The sequence below is a fragment of the Bos indicus genome, chromosome 2, assembly GCF_029378745.1.
Source record: "Bos indicus isolate NIAB-ARS_2022 breed Sahiwal x Tharparkar chromosome 2, NIAB-ARS_B.indTharparkar_mat_pri_1.0, whole genome shotgun sequence".
Lineage (NCBI taxonomy): Eukaryota > Metazoa > Chordata > Mammalia > Artiodactyla > Bovidae > Bos > Bos indicus.
The window spans coordinates 134,998,087-135,023,299 of record NC_091761.1 but is presented as its reverse complement, the minus strand read 5'-3'; the positions used below and the strand labels follow the sequence as shown (position 1 = coordinate 135,023,299).

Here is a 25,213-nt window from a genome sequence, read left to right as displayed (position 1 = left end):
TGGGCAGCTCGCCACACTGCCAGGTGGGGATCTGCAGGGCTCCCTATGAAGGGCGGGGGAGGCAGGCGGGGCGAGGAAGCTTCCCCCGCCTCACCCTTAGCCAGCTGAGTTGGGCCAATGGGGCCTGAAGCCTCCCTGAGGGTCACAGGGAGCCTCCAGGGACTGCGGTGGAGGGGGCGGCGGGGCACATTGGGAAGCACTTCTGTGCTCTTCCTTGTTCCACTGAAAAAAAAATGCAGAAGCCGAAACAGAGCAAACAACGATGCCGTTTATTTAAAATGTTTACTCCGAGAAATATATATATAAAAAAGACAGTTACAGCACTAAACCAGGCACCTCAGCCGGACCACCTCCTCCTCCTGGGCTCCCCCTCACGCCCAGGCTCCGCGACGTCTCCTTCCTGAGCCGCACCCGCTCCCTGGGCCAAGTTGTCTCCCAGTTCCCTGTTCTAAAGGGTTTTCCCAGTTAGGAAGTTCATTTTACAATTCTGAGCTCCAAGCAGTGACTGGGAGAGAACAGGGCAGCCTCATGTGGAGGGGACGTCCCTTTCCTGCTCCAGCCCCGGCAAGGGGCCAGGACCCGGGTGGGCGCACAGCCCCAGGGAGCCGCACACTGTCCAGGAGCGCGGGCGCCAGGCCCGCTTCAGGAAGAGCTCTGTCGGGGGAAACTGAGGGGCTCTACGCGGGGAGGCTTGAGTCAGAGATGGTGGTTAGAGGGTGATTTGGACCAATCAGGTTAGTTTAGCAGAAGCTCTGGAGTTGCAGAAGCTTCTCCCCTGGACTATAAACACAGACAGCAGAGACGAGCGTGAAGTCAGACTAAACCTTAGCAAAGGTGCAGGCCGGCCTCCTGCCACGAGGCCTCAGGACTGGCCAGGACAGGAGCGACCACATCCCCGTGGAGGAGGGAGCCACCGTCAGGAGCGATGGGGTGGGAGGGAAGAGAAGAGGAAAAGCAACGACTAGTCATTTTTGGCATTTTAACATCGAGACAAAAATGGTAACAAGAGCAAAGCAAAGAAAAAAAACAATAAAAAAGACCAATATTGAACTTTCCCTTCCACCCAATCTCACACTGCACCTCTCTCCCGTCTCCCCGCAAGCACCACTGACCTAAACGGCTATTTTAAAGCACCCAAACCAGTCCAGACCCTCTCGAAACCAAGAACCTGGCCACAGCCGCCGCCTCTCTCGGGTCCGAGCAAGAGGAGGGTTCCGGGAAAGGCACCTCGTAATTCAGGCAGCGCCAGGGACATGCTGGTGCGCAGGGCACTTGTGGGGAGCTGGTCGCAGCCTCTGCGCTGACTCGGGGAAGGGGACTTCTTCCACGATCCCAACTATTTGGTAGCACAGCCAAGCAAATGTGACTAGAGAGTTGGGTTCATGGAGCAGGAACCCGGGCCTCGTAAACAGACTGGGCTGTTCCAGCAGGATCCAGCCAGGGGCTCGGGATAAACACAGAAACACGAAGGCGATAAAGGCCGGGACACAGAGGATGAGCCTCCTCCGCGGGGACTCCAGAACGCACTGTCCTGCTGGTCAGCTGCCGACGGCAGGCACTGGCGAGGCGACCCCGGCTCTGGAACCACGTCTGTCCACCCCCAAGTCCCCACTGGTTCCATGATCACCTGGTTTTCACTTGGACTTCTCTGACACCTAAAGTAGATATAAATGGCTAAACACAGACCCACGAGCCCCCACCGGGGGGGAAACGGCAGGTTCTATTAATGTCACAGCCAAAAGGCAACGGGCTTACAGGCGGCCGGGGGAAGAGCAGAGCGCACGCGGCCAGTCTAGAAGGAGAAGCAGGAAGGCGGCGGGGACCGCGGGAACCGGGCTGCCCCCCACGGCTGATGTGTTTTCTGAGCACGTGGAGACCTGTGCCAGGCGGCACCCGCTGGGCTCACAATGCTCACCACGATGGAAAGGGGTGTTTTTGAGAAGTGTACAGGGTGGGGGAGGGGGGGGGCCTAAAAAAAAAAGCCTAGATTGCTCAAAGTTTCTGCCTCTTTCGTAGGAATGGTAAGTCAACTATGAGCAAATATTTTAATTAAACATTGAGGAGGGGGAAAAAAAACCCACTTTGGAAAGCATACAGAAAAGGTAGTTGGCGTTGAATCACTTATAAAACGGAGCCTCAGGGAGTCTAACAGAAATGCACCTTCGGTCAACTTTTGCTTCTGAAATTCCTCGCTTGACTTCCCGTCCCAGTGCAAGTGGACATGCCAGCTGCCGCGAGAGGTGTGGAGTGGGGGCTCCGGGGCGTCAGAGGGTCCGGGGGTTGTACTCTGGCAGTTTCCTGATCTTCTCCTTCTCCGCCTCACTTTCGTCTCTTGCAATCACCAAGGAGTGTGAGTAGCCCATGGCCACCTGGGGGGACACGGGCACCGGGTGGGCAAGGGCGCGTCAGCCACGCACTGAGTTTGGGGTTGACAAGCTCAAGGCTGACCGTGGGACACTGGGAAGCTAGGCTGGCCAGGGGTCAGCACAGAGGTCAAAGCGGAAGCACCTTGGAAAGCTCAAAAAGGCCCCGACTGAGGACCCCCAGTGTCGGCGAGACCGCCTCCAACCGTCTGGGCCCCCAGCAGGCCTGGACACCGACGGCCAGCAGAGGCCAGCGGCTCCCTCTGCCCCTCTGAACCACAGCCCTGCCTCGTGGGAAGGACAAGCCCCTCGCGTCTCAGTGACAAGGGCTGGCGCCCGCAGGGGCCTCACCCCGCCACCTGCCCCACAGCCTCGGGGGAAGGCAAGATGCAGACAGGAGCAGGCGCCCACACTGGAGCGAACTGGCTGTGCTGGGCATGGCCGGTGGCCCTCAGGGTGAGTGCGGCTCGCCTCTGTGCCAGCCTGGTCGCCCACCAGAAAGCCCCAGAGTGGTGCACAGGGACACGGCAGGCGAGACCAGGCAGCGTGCGGAGGGCAAAGGCAGACGAGCACGGCCTGGGCCACCTTCTCTCCCTGCTCCCCAGGGCTCCCCACTCACTTGCTCTGTGAAGATGCCGTCAAGCGTCTTCACCTCCTGAGCTGCTGTGGAAGACTTTGGCTTGTGGTCCCCGTAGCCCTGGTGAGGCAAAGAGAGGGATGCTCGTGCACACCGGCCGGAAAGTGGGCACCAAGGCAGCCTGCCTGGGCCTCCCATGGACCCAGGGCCTCTGTGGCTAAGGCCCGCCGTCTCAGACCCGAGGCCAGACCTGGGCAGCAACGGGCACCCCCAGGCGCCAGCAGGTGCCCTGTCCTAACCCCAGGACCGAGGTGCTAAACACGTGAGCTGTAGGGTTTCTGCTGCCTTCTGGGGAGAGTCCCCAGACGGCAGCACGGTGAGCCCGGGGGAAAGGCGGCCTCAGCCCCCAGGGCTCCTAGGCCGCACGTGCTGGCTGTCCCCTTCCCCACCTGTGTCCACGATCAGCAGGGACTCCAGGACATGGGACGGAGGGGCAGCCCGGGCCTGGGGATGGAGGAGCAGGGGGGGCACAGAATACGTGCTACGGTGTGAAGGCCTTCCAGCCCAGCTCCAACAAGGGCCCCCACGGAGGGCCAGCTTCCTCCGCCACCAGCCAAGGGCCACACGGGCTCCTCAGCTCTGAGAGGCTGCCCCCAAAGTCCACCTTGTTCCCTCCAAGTCTCCAAATCGATACTCAGAGTCTATTTCTGACAGATGCTAGGGACATCTCTGAGAACGGCCCGTAAAGACTGGCCAGGTTCTCATCGCTTTCAAGGTTCCAGCATGTTCAAGGCCACCGGCCCTGGAGATGGCACAGGGGTCGAGAAGCACCCCATTGCCCCACACCCATGGCAGGGGGACAGGAAACAGGCCTCGTTTCCAGCAGGAAACACAAGAGCCAGGCTGATGATCAAACCACGAGGACAGGCAGGCGTCAGGGTGAGCCCCGGCCCAGCTGTTCTTGATGAAGACGTTGAAAGTTCGGAACTCATCACGCCCAGAAGCTCTGGGTGAGAAGACCAAGCGTGTGGGGAAGGTTAATCAGTCCAGTAACTGAGGTTAAAAGCAGGAACACAGACAAACTTATTGGGAAAAATGAGGGAACAATGTCCCCAAATGACCTCAGAGGCTGGAAACCAGGAAGACTGGATACATGGTCACCGCTGGGCCCACGGTTTAGGAGGACACGCTGATCCTGTAGCTTGAAACCCTCTTGGGGAGAGCGAAGAGCAACCAGCCTCTCTCCTATCGCGTCATCCCACAAGTACCGTTTACACAATGTGAGGGGAAATAGGACCTGGAACTTCCCAGTTTCCACTAACAATGTGGCCAAAAAGGACTTTCAAAAAAGCACCTGATCTTTGAAAGCTGAAGCGACCTCAGACCTGCATGCTACAAGGACACAGACCCACACACGCACACACCTCCTTTCTGCGCATTTTCAGGAGGCGGCTCAGGAGCCCAAGCGGGGCTCTGCCCCTCAGGCAGGGGCCAGCTTACCAGCTCCCCGAAGGTCGGCGAGGGGCCCCAGCTGATCGTGCTCTCGTCCGCAGCCACGATGATGCTGCTCTTCCTGCAAACGGGTGCAGCCGTCAGCCCGGCGTCCAGCAGCCCAGCCCTGCACCCCACCACCCAGCGGCCCCATGCGCTTTCGTGGGCTCCCTGAAGGGCGCGAAACTATCAGCATAAACCCAGCTGGCCCCACCAAGCCTCCATCTGCGCCAGCACAGCATGGGGCCAGGGAGCGCCTCCTGAAGCCCGCTATCTGGAGCAGACCCAAACAGGAGAAGCCCTCAGCGCCTGGAAACACGGGCCCCCATCTCCCCCCCCATGCCCACTCTTAGTCCTTGGGCCCTTAGGGCAGGAGGTCACTTTCAGAGCAACAAACACACTGGGAAAAGGAAGACACCCCAAACCAGGATGAAGAGCTCATTCCAAAGGGGTGGAACCTGCTGGACAGGAACCTGGGTGGGGCCACAGGTTTCAGATTATAGCCACACCGACCCAACCACCACAGAGCCACCTCCCCCAAACCTGGCAGGTGACGGACATCACCAAACTCCTCCCCGAGAAGTGCTACATAGCTCAACAAGTACCCTCAAAATAAACAGAAAACCACCGACTTAAAATCACTTTCTCAGTCCCACTGTATCACAGTAACTTAAAATGTCCTAACTAAACAGGATTTTGAACCTGCACCATGGATAGAGCACATCAACTTTGAAAAGTGAAACCCTCAGTGACTTTCTGCAGCGGCAGGAAAGGGAGTCACCTGTCCAAGGACCTCCCAACGCCCCTTGCTCTGAGCAGAGTCCCTCCCGTCCAGACTCTGGAATTCGGGGCACCTGACACCCCAGTGGAAGAGTGGAGCCCTCTAGGAACAGGGCACCTCCTGTGTGTGTCCAACATGCCCAAGGCAGGGGCAGACGTCCCGCTTACGGGAGATACGGTCACGTACCCACAAGCTAGGCTCCGGATTCTCCAGCCACAGAGGTCCTGCACGGCCTTCGGGTACATGGTGGACTCCCGGGACGTGTTGGTGGCCCCCCAGAAAAACAGACCACCTGGGAAAGAGAAACACGCCCACTGTCACCGTCATCCCAGGAGCTGAGCGCCTCCTCATCTCAGCAGCATCAGAGGAGAGGAGGAGAGGAAGGGGACCCGCGAGGTCCGCTGAGATGACCCACGTCATCTCAGGAGCTGAGCGCCTCCTCATCTCAGCAGCATCAGAGGAGAGGAGGAGAGGAAGGGGACCCGTGAGGTCCGCTGAGATGACCTGCGTCATCTCAGGAGCTGAGCGCCTCCTCATCTCAGCAGCATCGACGAGAGAAGGAGAGGAAGGGGACCCGCGAGGTCCGCTGAGATGACTCGCATCATCCCAGGAGCTGAGCGCCTCCTCATCTCAGCAGCATCGACGAGAGAAGGAGAGGAAGGGGACCCGCAAGGTCCGCTGAGATGACCCGCGTCATCTCAGGAGCTGAGCGCCTCCTCATCTCAGCAGCATCGACGAGAAAAGGAGAGGAAGGGGACCCGCGAGGCACGAGGGACCACAGAGAGCTTTGGCCAAAGAGCCTGGGCGGTTGACGAAATCAGGTCCCTGGTCTCAAACACGGCAGAGGCCATGGCCACTGGTCTCCCCAGTAGAGCACGCAGCCAGGCAGGGAAACCGGGACTCTGGACGCCATCCTCCCAAGGCCCAGACAAGGAATCACTGACCTACTTCACTGACGGCGAAGGAGCAGGTGTAGCCAGCGTAGATCTGGGACGCCCCACGCCCCGGGAAGTCGAACAGCTTCACCAGTCGAGGGACCATCTCGTCCTTCTGCTCGGCATGGCCCAGCCGGCCGTAGCCTCCGAAGCCCCAGGAGAAGACCCGCTTCTGGGAGTCCAGGACCAGCTGCAGGAGGGACAAAGCACAGCGCTGGGATGGGACGCACAGGGGGCTGCTGCTCTGCGAGTCTGCGGCCGTGGCCGAGGGCCCAGGGCAGACACAGCGAGGCGACCCCTGCCTGCCTCGGACAGGGGAGGGGCCCGCCAGCAGCAGGGGGCACAGCCAGGACGCCTACTGCTTCCTCGGCCGTTCCTAAGACACGGCTATTTAAGGTGTGAGCCTTCCCCTTCCCCATTTCAGTGATGTCCCTAAGACACGGCTATTCAAGGTGTAAGCCTTCCCCTTTCCCCATTTCAGTGATGTCTCTAAGAGCAGGCCGCCGCACTCCACTTCCTCTTTCAGCCCTGACTCAACTGCAGACAGAGCCCCGAGGAAGAGCCCTGCCCACCTTGCATCCTTCTTCAGGCGGGTTCACATCACACAGCTGATGTCCACCTGGCCAAGGCGCAGTGCGCGTGGTGACAAGTCACAATTTAACCCATCTTCACGTGCACCCCAACGTTCACCATAGCATTCCTTACAACAGGCAAGACGCGGAAGCTGGATGGACAACACGGAAGCTGGATGGACAACACGGAAGACGAATGGACAACACAGAAGCTGAATGGACTACACGGAAGATGAATGGGTAAACGAGGTGTTTGCGTGGCAGCCTGGACGGGAGGGGAGTTTAGGGGAGAATGCCCCTGAGATGAACAGAACACTGTTAACCGGCTACACTCCAGTGTAAGATTAAATAAGTTAAAAAAATTTTAAAATTAAAACACCAATTCCTCTTCTGGAAAAAAAGATACAAATGCTACGGACTACGACTCAGCATCAAAGCAGGACTGTCGTCTGCAGTGGCCGGAGGGGCCTGGAGGCCATCACAGGAAGTGAGACCAAGTCAGGAAGGGAAAGCCACAGGGCATCAGTGGTCCAGAACACAACGAAAAGCAGCTCATTTATGAAACAGAAGCAGGCTGACAGACCAAGAGAGCAAACTCACGGCGACCACAGGGGAAGTGGGGGGCAGGGGAGTAAATTCCCAGTCTGGGTTAGCAGACACACACCAAGGAGACAGCCAGAAAGGTCCTGCTGCAGCGCAGGGAACTACACCCGGTGTCCTGTAGCAAACCCTCATGGGGAGGAATACGGAAAAGAACACGGAACGCGTACGACCCCTCTGCTGGAAAGCATGAACAAGCACAACGCGATCACCCAGCCACACTGCAATTAAAAATCCATCTTCCTCTCTCCCGTCTCCTTGACGTCTGGCGTTTGGATCGTGTAAATGTAGAGCCCATAAACATGATTTGAGGTGAGGCGTAAGTACGATCTGCTTCTTCTGACACACTGTGCGAGAAGCAGCACTGGACGTGAAGGGACTGAGACCGCCCAGTCCTGAGGTCACGCAGCCAGCTGCCCACATACAGAGACTGACCCGTTCCTCAACGCTCAGCAGGACAAGGAAGACGAGCCCCAAGTCCGACGCTCAGCCATTTGCAGGCAACTGAGATAAAAAGATGCACACACACACGTTTCATCGCCTTGATCCGAATTGACCTGTAAGTAAACACCCTCAGTGCCTGAACCCATTCAACACCCTGAGATACCATCAACCTGGAAAGACAGAAGACAAAAGATAGAAACAGAAAACCCTTCTGTTTGAAGGGTTTGACCCCAAGCTACAGTCAGTCCACTCAGCCCCGTCTGTGGACGCCATGCAGAAGCTGGCAGGTGAAAATGATGCCCCCAGACATCCGAGGGTGTGCGCCCTCCAGGCGGCCAGGGGCCATTATTTGCTTTGCAAAGCCCAGGGTCTCCACTGAGGTGAGAAGCACTGAAGCCTTACCGTGTGGTTAGCGCCGCAGGCCACATCCCGCACCACCACATTCGGGACGGGCAAGATCTGGCCGTCTTTTGTCTTCTCGATGAAGATGGCCACACGCCGGGGCACTAGCTCACAGTCATACTCTATCCGCTGCGCCCGGGCAATGAACTTGCCGTCCGAGTTGTGTCCTGCAGTGACCACAGAGGTAGCTATCAGTCAGCAGGGACCAGAGCGCAGGGCACCTGTCCAGTCTAGCCGGGCCTCACGGGGACTTGGGTCAGCCAAGGTAGCATCCTCCTATCTGAGGCATGTCCAGGGCATGGAATTGATATTGTGGGTTGAAAGCAGTTACTTTAAAAAATGAACAGAAATCAGAATAAGAAACACCCAAGGGCACGGTCCCTAACAGGGAGATTTGTGAAAACCCCTGTCTGCGTGGCTAAGGCTGGGCTGGGGCCAGACACGCGGGAGGCTCTCATACCCACAGGCTGGTCTGCTCCGTGCCCACGCTGGGGCCTCCGGGGGCCTCCACGGGCCAGAAAGGCCAACCCGTCCCCAGCGACCCCACATACTAGAGTGGCTGTCAGAACCAGGCACGCTGTCGTCTCTGCTGCGCTGACCCAGGAAGTCTGTCGCGGGGGCGCGTGCACAGCGCGGAACTCAAGCTCTAACTCCCCGAGACCACCGTGGGTTCAGACAACGGGCCTGAGGGCTTGTTCTCCAGCAAGCTGGGCAGTTAGGACTAACGGGCTCCAGACACACACGAGGCCAGTCCCGCAGGGCCCCTCCGGCGAGGGTACCAAGCCCGGGCGTCTAGGCATCCGCGCCGCAGCGGGGGCGGGCGCCCGGGACTCGCTGACGTTTCAGCGGCAGCCGCCATCGCCGTCGCCAAGGGCGCCTCGCGTCCCCGAGGGAGCAGCTGCCCGCCGGCCGCCCGAGAGCGGGCTGCCCAGCGGAGCCAGGCGGCGGTCCCGGAGGCAGGCCGGAGGCTCACTTCCGGCGCCTCGCCGGCCAGCACCGGCACCCACGGCCACGGAGAAGGTTTCTCCGGCAGGCTCTGGCAACTCCCTGGCAACCAAGAGGCGTGTGCACGGGGCTGTTCCTGCTCTCTCACTTCTGACTAAGGTATATTTAGTTTCACAAAGGCGCTGTTCCGAGTCTATTTATGCCGCCTCGCATCCGCGCGCCCGGGGACGCGGAGCCCGGCAGCCCAGGCCGGCCGGGCGCGGAGCCTGCGCGCGGGCCGCGCGGCCAGCAGGGGGCGCCCGCGCCGCCCGCGCGCGCGGGGCTGGGAGGCGCCGGGGAGCGAGCACGGAGGCCCGCCACTCACTGCCGGCTCCTTCTGCGTTTGACTTTTCTACTCGGTGAAATGCGAGTCAGCTTCATCCCTTCTGTTTAGGGGTGAAAATCCGGAAGGGAATCCTACTTTGAAATGACTTTGGCTCTTCCGTATACCTGAAACAGTGGCCCAGGCCAGGGCGCTCCAAACAACCTTACTCTTGTATAAGTTCCTCACTTTTGATAAAGGCAAATCTTTAAACATGAAAATGAATGAACAGAGGTTTGATTAAAAATTGATAAGGAAAAGAAAAGCAAAACTTGAAATCCTTTTATACAAAAATGAATTCCCAAATGAGAAAAAAATCCTTGGACAGACTCACGCCCTGACTTTCATTAAGGCAAGTCCCCGTCAGACTCCGCAGCCCCTGAGTTACGACAGCTGCTCCACAAACGGGACATCCACGTAATGGATCAAGGCCATTATCTGCGATCAATTACCCACATCTCTACCATGTGTGTGCAGCCCCGCGCTGACTGCTGGTTCTAAACATACAGTTATATTACAGAGCTTTTTAAAAATGTACTTGCATACCCAGCTGACCATATTCAGGGCACCCAAAGGAATAGAGGTTTCCTTTGCAGTCCATTATCATACTGAATTCAGCCCCACAGGCCATCTTGGTAATTGGCTGGCCGTTGTACATTATCTGAAAAGAAAAGACAGCAGACTTGCAGACATATTTTTTTTTTAAAGACTGATAAAGTCTCCACAGGTTGGTGTGAAACAATTACTAGGCTACTAAGGATTTCTAATGGACTCCACAATGCCACAACGCTGAAGGCAAGGCTTTGCACATATGTAAAAAAACACACGCAGTACAGAATCCGTTCGCAGATGGGCAAACCATGCCGCTGGGCCTCTCTAACCCTCAAAATGTCTAACATCGTGCCTCACACCTTCTAGTGCCCAGTGAACGCTGAATTCAACTGACTGGGGGTGTGGGCAAGAGGGTACAAGAAAACAGAAGCTATAATCACATTTAGTCCACAGATTTCCCTCCACTCACCACCTCGGATGTTAGGCGACTAAAAGAAAAGCTTTCATAAGCATTACTACTAACCAGTAAAATGAACTGGTTTACACTCTTTTTTACTACCGTAAAAGCTGCTTGCTAATTAGCCTTAATTGAAAGTGTGAATAGGAAATGTAACGGTTTGAAATTAGGAAGTAGAAGACAGCAAAGGCCCTGACTAATTTAACATGGGGTTTGGACACAAATCTGACAAAGCGCTTAAGACTCTCTATTGCAAACTAATCAGCCTGGGGAAGCCAGACTGGAGGAACCAGGGGGCGAGGAGTGTCAGCACTGCAGGAAATCGTGGGGAAAGGCGATGAGACTGGGAGGGGGCGCTGAGCCTCGGACTCTGACCCTGCCCGGCTCACTCTGAAACCATCTCATCCCACTGCAGAGCAAATGGCTGACAAAACATTTCAAAAATCCTCCGAACGACAGGTCTGTTTGTCCAAGGTCTCTTTTTAAGACTAAGACGTCAAAGTCCCTCCCCTCAAAGATACTAACAAGCCTCCTGCTGCCTTATGGCAGAAGTTCAATATTTAGGTATAAATCCCAGCCCCCAGCTGACTCCAGAGTTTTTCAGGAACAAGAGATGGCCTAACCTATTTGTGTGCTGAGCACCTGGCAAGTCACTTGTTATGAGGTCAAAACTCAAAAGTATTTTCAGACAAAGACAAATCACATCCATGGAATAATTCTCACTGAAAAGCAGAACAGGCTTCAAACAGGCCCCTGGAACAAATTATTTCCAGTCAGAATAAAAAACTGTTTCTAGGGCGTTCTTCAACTGTGGCTGTCTATTAAACCCGATCCACTCAAAAGCATCGAGACCTTGCTTTTAGAAAGGAGCCAGCAACTCAAACAAGGGGGAGAGATGCCTGATCTTCCCCTCGAAAACCCACGCCCGAAACAAAGAGAAGCAAAGGCCCTGAAGGCGGGGCGCGGGCAGCACCTGCGCGGGGCTGGGGACGGCGTCGGTCTGGTTGCCGAGGCCCAGCTGCCCCATCTTGTTCTCTCCAAAGGCAAACACGGAGCCCGTTTCTGGAAGGAGAGAACGACATCGTTAGCAAAGGGAAAACAATGCTGAGGACCCTGAACAAGACTGAGAATCAAAGACTCTAAAATCAGAAAAATAGCTCCTTTGCCAGGAAGAACGCAAGTGAGACAATTTCCCACAAGGGGGTGGGATAGACACCTCAGAGCAGAACCACTGCCCGGCACAGACCCTCCCATAGCTTTGGCCACTGACACCCGTGGGTGTGGCTCATGATGCCTTGAGAAGCTGCCCACCAGGCTCCCTGGGCATCCTTATGACCGTGACAGTGAGTCAAAGGGGCAGCACCACCCCCAACCCAGCTGGACTATTTGGCCTCTGACCCCATTTGGAGGGAAGTGGCCCTTCCTTACCTGTCAAGGCCAAGGTGTGGTTCCTCCCACACGCCGCAGACACGATCACCTCGTGGCTGAGCCCCTCGACGAGTCTGGGGGCTTCAACTCTCTTGGTATCGCCATGGCCCAGCTGCCCCTTCTCATTTCGCCCTGTGGGTCAGGAGCAGGACAGATACAGTGGGGAGGAGGAGACAGGGCAGCCAGAGCAGCTGCAGGGCGAGTCGGGGTCTCCCAAAAGGCGCCCTCCAAACCTACAGCTGAGAGCCGGGTGACAGCAAGCCCAGCTCTGCAGGCGATGCCAGCCTTTCAAGGCTGCCGGGTGAGGTTGGGTTGGGTGACCAGGTAAGATGTGCAGAGCTGTCCCTAGAGTCACCTCTGCGGGCAGCCGCCAGCCACCACCTCACCTGCTCTGACCCTCTTTTCTGGGGCAGGGCTAGGACCCATCCTGGCATTTTCGTCAGCTCTGTCCTCCAGGGAAATGATATAAAGCAGGTTCAGCCAGGACGTCACACACGAGCAGACAAGCTCATGGAAACTCACAGCTCTCGCTTCTCCCCGTTCCTGCCAGACGCCAATCCCTTCTTCCGCTCCACTCCAAGGTATTTTAAGACAGTAACACCTGCCTCACAGGAGTCTGACTCCCGCAGTGCTCCGGGCATCTACCATAGACCCCGCACTTCTCTCCTCTCCAACCCCACCTCCTGCTGGTCAGCCTTCACAGGACCCTGAGCCATGTGAACCCCAGCAAGGGCCCAAGGTCAGAACACAGAGCTCTGAACACAGGCTCTCCTGGACACGGGTCCACCTCCGCCTCTGGCTGGCTGTGCTGGCATGGACTCGGGGCAGGAAGGCTCCAGGAGGCTGGGCCCTGCCCGGCCCCCTGCACTGCACAGCCCCCGCCCCCTGCACTGCACAGCCCCCAGGGCTTCCCAGGTGGCACAGTGGTGAAGAATCCGCCTGCTAATTCAGGAGACACAGGATCGATCCCTGGGTTGAGAAGATTCCCTGGAGGAGGGCATAGCAACCCACTCCAGTATTCTTGCCTTTAAAATCCCATGGACAGAAGAACCTGGCGGGCTACAGTCCCTGGGGTCATAAAGTCTCCCATGACTGAGCACAACACCCACATCCAGCCCCTAACAGAGCCTTTCAGCTCCAAGGGAACAGGGAGGGCTGGGTGGACCAGAAGGCTGGCCTGCCCTTCACCTTCCCTAAGTTTTCAACTCAGGTCACAGTAGTTCCAAATCTAAACAGCTTGGTGGGCCTCTCCCAGGTCTCTCTAAGAACCACACTTGTAAATAAACATTTTGGGAGATTTTATGGGGCCAGAAAGCCAGGCAATTTGGAAACCGTGGGAGGTTTCCATATCCTTTCCCAACAATGAACTCTGACCTTGCAGTCATGAAAGAGGGCGAGGAAAGCCACAAAGGCGAGCCCCAACTGGCCTGGACGGGGCTCAAGAAGGGGTGACTGGCTGCCACTACGAGAGGAAAACCATCCTCGGGCTCTGATCACAGGCTCCAGGAGGGCAGAGGGACACCAGGTCAAGTGGAAACTGCCCAAGTTCACTGAAAGGCGGGAACACACCGGGGCGCAATTCCTCTACAAACACGAGGGGCCCGGGTGGCCGGCACGTGCAGACCTCGTGAGTTCCGGGGCCCTGCACCAATGCTCCCGGGCGCTGGACTGGGCCCGGGACCTTCCCAGGCCTCGGGACACCCCCTGTAGCTTGTCCCCCCGGCCCTGCCCCGCCCCACAGTGACAAGCGTGCTCACGGGACACGGCTGGGCTCTGGGGCCAGGTCAGATGCACAGCTTTTACAGTCCTTCTCTGCCCACAGGGTCAAGAGAGGGCACATTTTCAGAAACACGACGAGTGAAATTCAGCAGAAAGATGAGAAATAAAGACACCTGACGTTGGGGACCCCGACACATAAGGCTGCACCCAGAGCTGGGGACAGTGAGCAGGAGGAGGGCGCTGGGGGAGAGACCTCGGTGCCCCCCGGGAGGAGGGCGCTGGGGGAGAGACCTCGGTGCCCCCCGGAGGGCGCTGGGGGAGAGAGACCTCGGTGCCCCCCGGGAGGAGGGCGCTGGGGGAGAGACCTCGGTACCCCCGGGAGAGAATGGCAATCGTGCAGTGCCACTGTGTCACCAAGAAACTACAAAGTTTAAATTTGGGCCAGACACGCTGCTTAGCTTTTTTCCAACAGAATCACAAAATTAGCAGAGTGCAGGGAAGACAACAGATGTTAATGTATTTGGACTTTGGTACAGCCGCTCATGAAATTGCAAAAAATGGTTCAAACAGCCCAAAATAAAAATGCAGTCATATGGACTCAAAGCTAGCCAAAGGGCCAGAAACAAAGGGTGAGGATCAATGCCAACACCCCCCGCGGAAAGAAGAGTCCCAGAGCCAGCAGAGGGCGTGGAGGAGACAGAGCCTCAGCCAGAGCCTGCACGAAGGATCTGCAAGAGGGATCCGGCACTTGGCACGGAAGCCCCCTGCAGGGGACCCTGAAATGAGGGAGGTGAAGACCCAGGGACAGCTCCCCCCGCACCCAGGCCAGGGAGGCCAGTAGCAGTGATAGCAGATGACTTCAAGAGAGTTAACTCAACTCTCTGGGCAAACGGAATAAGAAACTGCGGAACAGCCCAGCAGAGACTCGGGCTGTGTCACCGCGTGGCGGATGTAAAAGCTGGTGGCATTTAAAGTGGCAGGAACAGAGGTCTACGTCATACTGTGCTGGGTGCTGGGGGGGACCGCAAGCCTAAAATAAAACAGGATTCAGTTCTAGGCCCCTCGATCTCAGAAAGCTGCAGGTTCAGGCAGAACGTTCGGGAGAGGGCTGCTTAAAGAAGAGGATTCCGAGAAAGCGGGGGCAGGAGGGCAGAGACCAGTGGCCTGCTCTGGGGGCAGGCTGGCTGGGCGTCGGGAAGAGGACACACAGGAGCAGGGGCAGCTGAGGGTCTTCACCCAGGGGACGGAGGACGCGAGCCCCCCGGCGACCCCCTCCGTGAGTTACCGCGACCCCAGGTACTTACCCCAGCTCCACAGCTTCCCTTCCGTGGTGATGAGGAGGCTGTGCGCGGCGCACGACCCCGAAACCACCGTCCGCACCCGGACCCCCGACAGGCACCCATACCTGTGGGGCCCCCACAGGTTCTGACCCAGGTTGCGGTAAGCAGCTGCGGGGAGCAAAGGACCGCGCGTCAAACACCCCCAGAGCTCAACTGATGGGAGAGCCGCCCTTGGGTCACCACCCCCTCCCCCTCCAATACCCCCTCGGGGGCTCCAGGGCGGCCGTCAGGACACGGCTCGCGTCTCTGGCCCTGCCTCGCCCGGGACGCTGCTGCCGACCGAAGACAAGCGCCCTCCTCCCGCAGCCCGGGGCTTGCAGACCCGCGTCTCCCTCCCGTCCGGGGAGGCCCCGAAGGCCCCGCCCACCCCGCAGCCTGCGCTGGGAGGCCCTCCCTGCCCACAGGCCCCTTCCAGCTCGGCCCTTCCGCGCCAGCGCGGACTGAGCCTCCTTCACCTCCCTGCTTCCTGCCCTGAGCGCGCCCCACGTGCTGCTCCAGGCACAAGGCCCCCTTCACAGCCCCACTTCGCCTTCCTAGTGGACAGGGTGTGGCCAACTTCTGGCCTAATTCTCTCAACTGGAGGCGCTCAGACAGAAAAGCGAGCTCGTTTCTAGGCCTGTGGTGACTTTCATGAAATACTGCTGCTGCTGCTGCATCGCTTCAGTCGTGTCCGACTCTGTGCGACCCCATGGACGGCAGCCCACCCGGCTCCCCCGTCCCTGGGATTCTCCAGGCAAGAACACTGGAGTGGGTTGCCATTTCCTTCTCCAATGCATGAAAGTTAAAAGTGACAGTGAAGTCGCTCAGTCGTATCCGACTCTTAGCGACCCCATGGACGGCAGCCCACCAGGCTCCGCCGTCCCTTGGATTCTCCAGGCAAGAACACTCGAGTGGGTTGCCATCTTCTTCTAGCTGCTGCCAAACCAACCGTGTCAGACTGACCTGGAGGCAGGAACTGACTGAAAGGTCGACTTGGCCGTCGTGCACCTGGCTCCAGGGGGAGTCTGTTCGCGGGCCCAGTCAGTCCCCGCGCCGAGCGCCCCGCCAGCAGAGGGCGCCAGGCCAGCCTCTCATGCACTCACACGGGGCCTCGGGCGCGGGGCAGCCCACCCGGTACTCGTGCCTGGGGAATCCGTGGACAGAGGGGCAGGGGCAGGCTGCAGTCCGCGAAGCTGCAGGGAGTTGGACATGACTGCAACCAGCTTTCACTTCCACAGCATGTGGCGTGTGTGTGCTCAGTCTGACTGTGACCCTGCGGGCTACAGCCCGCCAGGCTCCTATCCATGGGATTTTCCAGAAAAGAAACACTGCAGTGGGTTGCCGTTTCCTTCTCCAGGGGAGTCACACGGGCAGGGTCCCACAACAGTGAGAAGTTCTCCAGCACGACTCAGGACCCCCTGGGCTTCTCCACCTGCAAACACTGCTCTACTACTAGAAGGTGAGAGGAGACCCAGCAACTTCCTGGGAAAAGCACATTGGAAACAACAGCCTTCACGCCTGTGCTGAGGGCGGCTCATCACGGTGGCGTGAGTGCTGGGCACCATGTCTGTGGACAACACACAGGGCCGGGGCACCACGGCCGACCCAATGGCCCTAAACGGACCCTCACGGTTGGTGGAAGGTCTGATTTGCCAGAGCGTCTTCTCTGGCTGAGCTCCACAAATGTCAGAGGCCAAGATGTCATCAGTTCGTGAGAGGCAGGAGTTCTCAGGGCCTCCCAATGAAAGGCAATGCAGCGGTCCAGGCAAGCGGGCCAGGCTGGAGCTCACTAATGCCCGGGCCTGGGCCGAGTCGGGGAGCACGCCATCCCTGTGCCGTCTTGAAAAGGGAGGAAGCAGCTGCCTGTCTGAGGCCCAGCGATGCGTACCCGAGGGCAGATGGGCTCTGGACGGGAGGCCGCTTTGCTGGGGGGAGGCTGGGGCAGGCGGTGAGACCCTCCTTCCCTTGAGGTTTGGCACAGGTGGGAAACCTATTTCCCCCTCCCTTCCCTTCATGTCCACTGGAAAGTTCATGGCAGCCGAAAGACACGCCAACACTTAAAAATTTTCTTTGTTTCATTCAGAGGGAGAAACATTTGGGAAGCAAAGGTAGGCCTGGGAGAAGACAAAAAGGCACTCTTAGAGCGAGGCCGAGCAGGGCGCTATTCCCAAACCAGACGCTGCCCTGCTCTGCCAAGGGCTCCCCTCTGGAATCTACTTCCTACTCAGGGCCCCGAGCGTCTCTAGTCGCAAACACAGGCCTCTCATTTACAGAGCAGCTTCGAGAAAATGCAGCACCTGCACAGGAGCTGGCAGGGGGACTGATGCTGTCACGCCCCGGGAGAGGCGCCAGGTGCCACCAGCCACCAGGCAGCTCGGGCCCAGACAGCTGGGTCCTGAAGGCTGGGCGCTGGCCCCAAGAGGGAAGTGGCTCAAACCCATTTCTAACTCAGCTGGACCCTGAGTCACCAAAGCCCCCGCCTGCTGTTTTCATGGACTAAGATGATCTCCAATGCCTGCCCTGAGGCCCCAGGGAGTGTCAGCGTGCAAATATTTGTTCACTGGGCAATGCTGGAAAGTACTTTGGGAATCTTTCCAAGTGAAATCAAGAAGCCATAAGACATGGCAAAGCGCCAGCCGCACTCCTCTTGGACGGGCTGGTATTCATCCCAAGGAAAGACACCACCTTTCAAAAACCATTTGGGGACCAAGATACTTCTTGGGACCTTTCCACTCCCAACTCCAGATTATTCCTTATTCTGTCAAACCCGTTTCTGCAACCATTTGGCAGTTTGCAAAGAAACATGAGCTCTTCTGAAATGTGTATCAAGTTTGACATTTGACATGCGACCCATGTTGAGGACACTTTGACATTCCACAGCACCAGCCTCTCCGTTTTAATGAAGCCAAGTGACATGGAAAGAAAAACGGGAAAAAAGTATCAATGCTTATCTGAGGCTAATATTTATATTTTTATCTCAACAGAATTATCAAAACCAGAGTTGTGCCCAAGTGAGAGTCCTGCTGAAGACCTGGGTTCAAACCCAGTCCCATCACAGAGTGGCTGTGTGGCCTGGGCCAATCATGTGGCCTCTCTGAGCGCCTCTGTAAACAGCACCTACCTGGCGGCGGCCATCAGAACCACACTGGACACACGCACGCGGGGAGCACTCGGTCGGTGACAGTGCCTTCCAGTTCCAGACACGGTTCATACCTTGTTGTTTAGGCACACCAGAACCACGCTGGACACACGCACACGGGGAGAACTTGGGCGGAACCACACTGGACACGCACGCGGGGAGCACTCGGGCGGAACCACGCTGGACACACGCACGCGGGGAGCACTCGGGCGGAACCACGCTGGACACGCACGCGGGGAGCACTCGGGCGGCACCACGCTGGACACATGCACACGGGGAGCACTCGGGCGGAACCACGCTGGACACGCACGCGGGGAGCACTCGGGCAGAACCACGCTGGACACGCACGCAGGGAGCACTCGGGCGGTGACGCACGCAGGGAGCACTCGGGCAGAACCACGCTGGACACGCACGCGGGGAGCACCCGGGCGGTGACGCACACGGGGAGCACCGGGGTGGTGAGCGCCTCCGGCTCTAGACGCGGTTCTCACCTTGTTGTTTAGGCACTTCTTTTCGACCAATCAAGTCCCAGTTGGTCGCCCCAAAAATCAGAAGCTGCCCTTTGCACTTAGACCCTTCAAGTTTCTAGAGAGAGAGAGAGAGGGGGGAAAATTAGCTTGCAGTGCTGCTTCTAACTTCCCACACCTGTCCAACGACAGCAGCAACCAAGATAACAGTAATAATGCAACATGAATGCTTGCCCCCAGAGGCCTGCACAGCAGACAGAGGGGCCTGGCACAGCCATCGCTTTCCCAGTGGAAACTGGTGAGCGCCCAGCAACTCACCAGTCGAGCCCAGGCTCGGCGTTATCCTTTGATTTCTCTTTAAGATCTCTTTGGCTAAATACTGCAAAAGCAGCCAAATGACATTCGCCCTCTCGGCTCTGCAGATTGCCACACAGGTGTCTGCAAGAGGCCTGCCACGGTACGCAGGGAGCGCGTTAAAGCCACTGTCCTCGGGGCCAAGGCGGCACCTTCCCAACATGAGCGCGGCGAGCCACATGTGCACCTGTACCCTGGGGCCCGGCGCCTCCCCACCCTCCCTGGGCGCTCCTGGCCACAGCAGCACCCTGGGTCCAGGGCTCCACAGCAGGGAGGAAGGGCGGGCGGGCTGGGCGGGCCTGTCCTCGCTCCTGGCCCAGAGCCAGGGGCTGTGGGCCAGCACACCTCTGTCCTGAGGGCCAGGCGCCCACCGTCGGGGGAGCACGTGCCGCTTCAAGAGGCTACTGTCCAGTCCCGCCTTGGATTCACTCTGAGATCGGCCCGGTACACTCATTAAGGCCAACTGTTTGTCAGAATCACTTCTGAGTCTCCACTCGGCTCCACGCAGGCCAGGGGAGCAGTTACTTCCTGTTCTGCTCTCATCCTCCACGCCATCATCGTCCCAGGGCGTTAAAGGCAAAGAAGGGGTTTTCCTTCAGTTTAGAGAAGTTCTTGGAAGGCTTTGAGAAGAAACAAACCAAACAGCTGCAACTCCAGTCATCTAACCCTATGAGCTGACCGCCCTGGCAAGGCGTCCTGGCAGCCCAGCGTGTATGTGGTGGGGGCGGGGGGCCGGATTCCACTTCTTGGGGAACTCTGTGACCTAACCTGACGTCACAGGCACCCCCCGCCCCAATCCCATCGTGCTCGCTGGCCTGGCCACGTGCAGGGGCTGGAGGCAGGCAGTCCATCTGCCGTCTGCGTGCAAAGGGCCACGAAGCAGCCAGGGCTGCAGAGCGACTCTGCCACATTTCAATTATTCAGAGAATGACCTTAGCTGGGGTAGTCCACCCCACAGCAGCCAGACTCCGATTACTTGAACGGGAGCCGAGTTTCCCCCAGTTATCTCTCCTTCTTTGTTTAACCGGCAGCCCTGGCTGGAACATTGCAGGTCTACTGCAGGAGACCAACAGCATCAGAGACCATCAAGCCCCCGTGGATGCAGCAGCCCCGGGTCTCTGCCTTCATTACCAACTTGCTCTCCACTGTTTCTCAGGTCCGCGTGGAGGGGCAGCAGAGACTCGGGATGAACCTAAGCACCATGGAATGAGCTATCAGGCCAGAACAGTGGACAGAAGAGACCGGAATTGCCCATGACCCCCTAGGCGGGCAGAGACCGGTAAACCGCTCCATACCACGGTCCGCTCGACACACTAACAGGCCACGGCGCTGGCAGCTGCTGTAGGACCTGCAGTCCTCCAGAACTAGCGCCATCACCCTGGGCAGAAGTGTCTCCCGTGCCCTGGAGGTGCCAGCAGCTGCATGAGTGGCCACTGAGCCAGCTGAGCATTTACACAAACCCCCAAGCCTTCGGGGGAACACAAGATGCTCTGTGAGAATCCTTGGTGAACTGGTCAGCTGTGTCTCCTCCAGGGTCAGTGGTCCTGGAAGGAGGGTGAGCGGTACCCGTCTGGGTTTTTAATGCCATGGGCCTCATGGCCCATGAATACAACATTCATGGTTAGGGTTAACACAACATTCACACGAAATGTTGTATTATCTACCTAACTCTCTGCTGTAGGCTGCCTATCCTTATTTCTTTATTATTCCATTCTTCCCTTCACATGACATGAAATAATAGATTCAAGTAAGGACTGGAACTCCTCTAACATCCCTTAAAGATCACAGCCCAGGTTCCTCTTTGCCACAGAGCTGAACCTGCACACTCGTGGGGGACCCCAGACGTGGAAGGGCTCCACGCAGGGCACCCCAAGGACGGCTGCCAGGGCTGTGAGCCCCAGAGGGTCCCGGGCCGCCCAGGTGTAACCGGCCTTCACCGTGGGGCCGAAACTGGTTTGTAGCTGCCATCAGCAGCCATGCTGCCAGTGCCTATAGATCACGTGGCAGAAAAGCTGGGCGAACAGTCTCCCACCAGGATGGGTGAGATTTTGTGGGCCGCGGAAGAACGCCACGGCAGACACACGTACTGAACTTCTTCAGTCAACAGAGTGGGGTTTCTGGTCCAACACGACGTTTACCGCCCTTGTGCAAGAAGCGTGTTTACAAGACTGAGAGTCAGCCGTGAACATACATCCATTTAGAAAGCTGCCGCTCCCGGCAGAGGGAAGACCATTCAGAGACAGGCCAGCAGCAGCTCCCTAGTGGGCTATCAACTGAAACAGGCTCCAAGCTCAGTTTTCAGCTGCATCTATCTGGTCCTTTCAGATGAGGCAGAGTTGTCTCAGGGTCCACAAAACCTGAGCAACCCAACGCGGGACGAACTACAAAGACCTGGACAGCTGGCGACACTCAGCTGTCTTCCAGGAGTCACCCAAGGCTGCTCACTTTACCTACAGGGTTGTGAAGTTCACAGGGAATTCAGGCTGCACCGACACTTGAGGATCGGAGAATGCTCATCTGATACAACCACATAGAAACCTGAGGTCCTCGGAGAGAGCATTTTCCGAGACTGAAATGCTAAGAATGTTTTATACACACAGCTTCTCCTCAAGGTGACTCCGTCCCTCAACCATATTAGTATTTGGGGTTTATCTTTCACAAACCCAACATCTGCAGCTTTGTTAACTGAAGGCAGCATGGCTTCAGACAACTCCTGGCAGCTGCCCTCACGCAAACCTCTTTCCAAAAGTCCTGGAAGGCAGCGAGGCTTGTGAAAATCTCAGTAAAAAGCCTCTTTCTGAAACGAGCTGAGGACGGTCGCTAGCCTGCAGAAGCAGACAGGATTCCCAGGGCTGCTTCCTGGGTGCTTGCCCTGGAGTCCAGGAACACACCCAAGAGAGGGGCAGTGCCCACGTATGGCAAGGCACTGGGAATGCAATGGGGGCAGCCTGGCCCTGGCCTTGACCTTGGACCAACTGATGCTAAAAGGAACTTAAAGGCTGAGCTATGAAACACTGAGGAGTATCCCTCGTCGGACCCTCAGTCTCTTGCGTGCCCTGAGCCGAGGACGGGGTGCTGGCCAGCTCACTGCACATGCTCTCCCCATGACTGCCTCCTGGGGTCAGTCTCAGCAGCAGGGTAAGAATCCCCTACTTCGGGATAATTAAACTCACTGCTCTGAAACGCCCACTGTTTCCACTGGAAGCACTGGCCCTTCGCTTCCGCTCCCTCCGGGCTGGAGGGAAAAAATGTCCAGAGTCCCGCACAGAGGGTCATGCTTGTCCCTGTGCTCCTTTTCTCAACACATTGGCCTGGGCTGGTCCCCAAGCCGAGGTGACACATTTCATCACCCTCCTCCACCATCCAACACACTGACCCTTCTGACGAGATGGCACTTACAGAGCGTCTCTTCACAATCTGCAGAGGTGTTAAGGATGACATCAGGAGAAAAAAAGCCTGAGCCCAGTGGAAATCTAGCTCCATGTGATCTTGGGTCAGGCCCTCAGACTCTGTGCCCCAATTTCCTCACCTATAAAGTGGACCTAGAAGGGCACGGTTGTTAACCATTTAAATACTGCCTGAGCTTCCCTGGGGAAAATCACGCTGGTTGGGACTGAGAAAAGGATTCCTCCAGACCGTGACTCTATAGCCCAAGTGCAAGTTCGCACTATTTGGAGTTATCTGAGCATCTGCTGAAAGCTTTGGCCCTCTCCCTAAACACATGTCCCCCTGACACCAGATTAAGATCTATGGCTCTGCAAGGTTTTGCAGGCACATGGACTGGTCACAACCTTAACTAAGATTGGAAGATCCAACTCTAACGAGCAAATTAAAGCCCATTCAGGCCACGGGAGGTGGAGGAGAACCCTGTGCAGAGCCCACACGGAGCGCCCGGGCCCTCTGACCATGACCACAAGCGACGAACAAAGCTCAGACACCTCTGGGGGGGGCGGGGGGGGGGACCTCTTCCCGACCTCGGGGAGGGGGAGGGCTCTCCAGAGCATGCGCCCTCGCGCCGGGCCCCGGAGCCCGCCACCCCCGCCGGCGCGAGACCGCGCGGAGCCGCACGGGGCATGCGCCGAGGCCGTCAGGCCCCGCCCCCCCGGAGCGCCGGAGCCGAGGCGGCGGGAACCTCAAAGCCCCGGCGAGGATCGCCGCGCCCCGGGAGCGCAGACGGGACCCCCCCCGCAGCACCCGGGCTGCCCGGCGGCCGCGGGGGCCCGGGGACGGCCGAGGGCGCGCGCCTCCGCGCCCCGCGCGCGCCTCCGGCCGGAGACAACTTGCAGAAGTCCCCTTCCCGGCGCGCGGGGGAGGCGGAGGGCGTCCGCGGGCGCGGCGCCGGGGGCGGGGCCCTGACCCCCGCGGGCGGGCTCCGGCCGCCCCTCCCCCGCCGGCCCGGGGCGCGCGCCCCAACGGCCAACGGCCGCGCGGTCGGGTAGGCCCCGGCCCGCGCCCTTTTGTTGCGCGGCGGCGGCGGCGGCGATGATTCAGCCCGCGGCCTGCGCCGGCCCCGCCGCCCCCGGCCGGGACGCGCGGTGACGCGCCGCGGCCCCCGCCCGCCGCCCCCCGGCTCGGCCCCGCACTCACGACGCGCTCCTTGGTGTGCTCGGGCTCGGTGATGACCGCGGCCGCGCCGCCAGCCTTGGTCGCCGCGGGCCGCGCCGCGCGCTTTCCCCCGCCGGGGGCCCCGTCGAGCTCCAGGCCGTCCTCGTCGCCGCTGCTGCCCCCGCCGCTGCTGCTGCTGCAGCGCTCCGGCCGCTCGCGCTTCCTGCCGGCCGGGCCGCCGCGCTTCCTGGGCCCCGCACGGGCCGTGCCGTTGCCCGAGCTCGGCTCCTCCCAGGCCGCCGCCGCCTTCTTCCTGGGCATGGTCGCGCTGGAGGAGACACGGGGCAGCGGCGCACAATGGACGGGTTATAAAGCGCGCGGGGGGAGGGGAGCCAGCCGAGCCCGCGGCCTCCACTTCCTCCCCTGCCCGCCCCGAAGTGGCGGCCACGGGGCGGGCGGAGAGGGGGCGAGCCCGGAGGAAATCGCGCCGCCTCCGGGGAATCCCGCACGGGAGCCCAGGTCTCCGACTGCAATCCGCTCAAGCAAAGAACAAATAAATGGGAAGCCCCCAAGGCCCATCCTCAAGTTAGCTTTGCCCACATCGCATCCTAATTGCAGCCCGGTGCCCAAAAAAGTAATGGGAGAGAAAAAGGGAGTCTCTGGTCCACCAGGTTTTCATTACAGAAGGCTTCGGGGCACTTCAGAGGTCCCCTTTCGGCACCTGGGGGGTGAAGGAGCTTACCCCTCTCTGGCGGCCCCACCTGCTGCTTTTGTCTCCGCGACCCCCTCCCCAAGCCCACTCAAATGCGCTTCTCTTCACCGCCCGCCTGAATCCCCAATTCTGCTCCAGCCAGGGGGTTCCGACCTCCGGCCCTAAGGAGCCGAACCCCTCGGGGTGGGGGGGCTGTCCCCCGCGGAGAAGTGAGGAGCGGCGCGAATAAAGCCGGCCCCCAGCCCCAAACACCTGCTCGCAGACACGAAAAATAATAACTTTAATGGTGTTCTCCTGTCTCCCAGCCCCTCCCCGAGCGTGCGGCTCGGCCGGTCCCCCGATCCCAGCTGCCGAGTGGCCGGCTCCGCCGCTACCTTCCCCAGCGTCCCCGCGCCTCAGCCCTGTCTGCCCTTTTTTTTTTTTTTTTTTATTGATTTTGAACAATGGGATCTCTGTCTGTCTCCGATTAAACCACGTGGATCCGCCTTCCTTCCCCTTTTTATTCATTCAATTCCCCCATCCCCCTTCCCCATTTTTTTTTTTTACCATTTCTCCTCTTTAAAAAAAAAAAAGAGGAAAAAAAAAAAAAACCCAACAAACTTTCCCAGACCCCACAAACTGATCGCTGTCGATTTCATTTTCAGCCCCTACCTGCTCAGAGTAATGAGAAACCGGACAGAAAAAGGAAGAGGCGAGGCTAAAAGACGAACCGAAGGGCTTTTTTTTCTCCCCGGCCCAGACGAGGGCTCCAGCCCACTCACCAGATACACTTAAAATGTAAATACGAGCTTCCAGAACAAATGCTACAACACAAAACAGAAACACATGTGCGGCCGGGCGGCAAGCGAGCGCGGCAGGGCGGGCGGCGCGGGGCCCGGGGCGCGCGCGCCCCCTGCCGGCCGGCGGACCCGGCGGCCTGGCCCTCGCTGCGGTCCCGGGGCAGCGCGGCCCACCGGAGCCTGCGCCCGGCGCCCCGCCGGCAGGCACCGCTCCCCTCTGCGCGTTTCGTGGGCGGTGCCACGTGCCCCGCGCATCAGACATTACTTTGGG

At 58.7% G+C, this 25,213-nt stretch overlaps 1 protein-coding gene across 3 annotated transcripts; it reads right to left on the bottom strand.

Moving 5' to 3' along the window:
• Positions 1-248: 248 nt before the first annotated feature.
• Positions 249-24,985, bottom strand: RCC2 (regulator of chromosome condensation 2). Of its 3 annotated transcripts, none has more exons than XM_070778059.1 (13): positions 24,815-24,984; positions 23,494-23,779; positions 18,577-18,670; positions 14,932-15,075; positions 11,909-12,040; positions 11,454-11,542; positions 10,018-10,132; positions 8,166-8,332; positions 6,157-6,337; positions 5,399-5,504; positions 4,441-4,513; positions 2,983-3,060; positions 249-2,369 (listed from the first exon to the last, which is right to left on the bottom strand). In XM_070778059.1, the coding sequence occupies exons 2-13, from the start codon at positions 23,770-23,772 to the stop codon at positions 2,265-2,267; spliced, it is 1,563 nt and encodes a 520-aa protein (XP_070634160.1). In that variant the 5' UTR covers positions 23,773-23,779; positions 24,815-24,984; the 3' UTR covers positions 249-2,264. The 3 variants fall into 3 exon arrangements, with proteins under 3 accessions (XP_070634160.1, XP_070634166.1, XP_070634170.1); XM_070778065.1 differs by having other exon boundaries at positions 24,925-24,944; XM_070778069.1 differs by lacking the exon at positions 14,932-15,075 and having other exon boundaries at positions 24,815-24,985.
• Positions 24,986-25,213: the final 228 nt, after the last annotated feature.

Coding starts and splice junctions, on each gene's coding strand:
- RCC2 (XM_070778059.1), bottom strand. CDS start 23,772: ATGCCCAGGAAGAAGGCGGCGGCGGCCTGGGAGGAGCCGAGCTCGGGC. Junction 11,543..11,908: donor CCACACCTTGGCCTTGACAG/GTAAGGAAGGGC, acceptor CTCTCCTTCCAG/AAACGGGCTCCGTGTTTGCC. Junction 2,370..2,982: donor ACGGCATCTTCACAGAGCAA/GTGAGTGGGGAG, acceptor GTGTCCCCCCAG/GTGGCCATGGGCTACTCACA.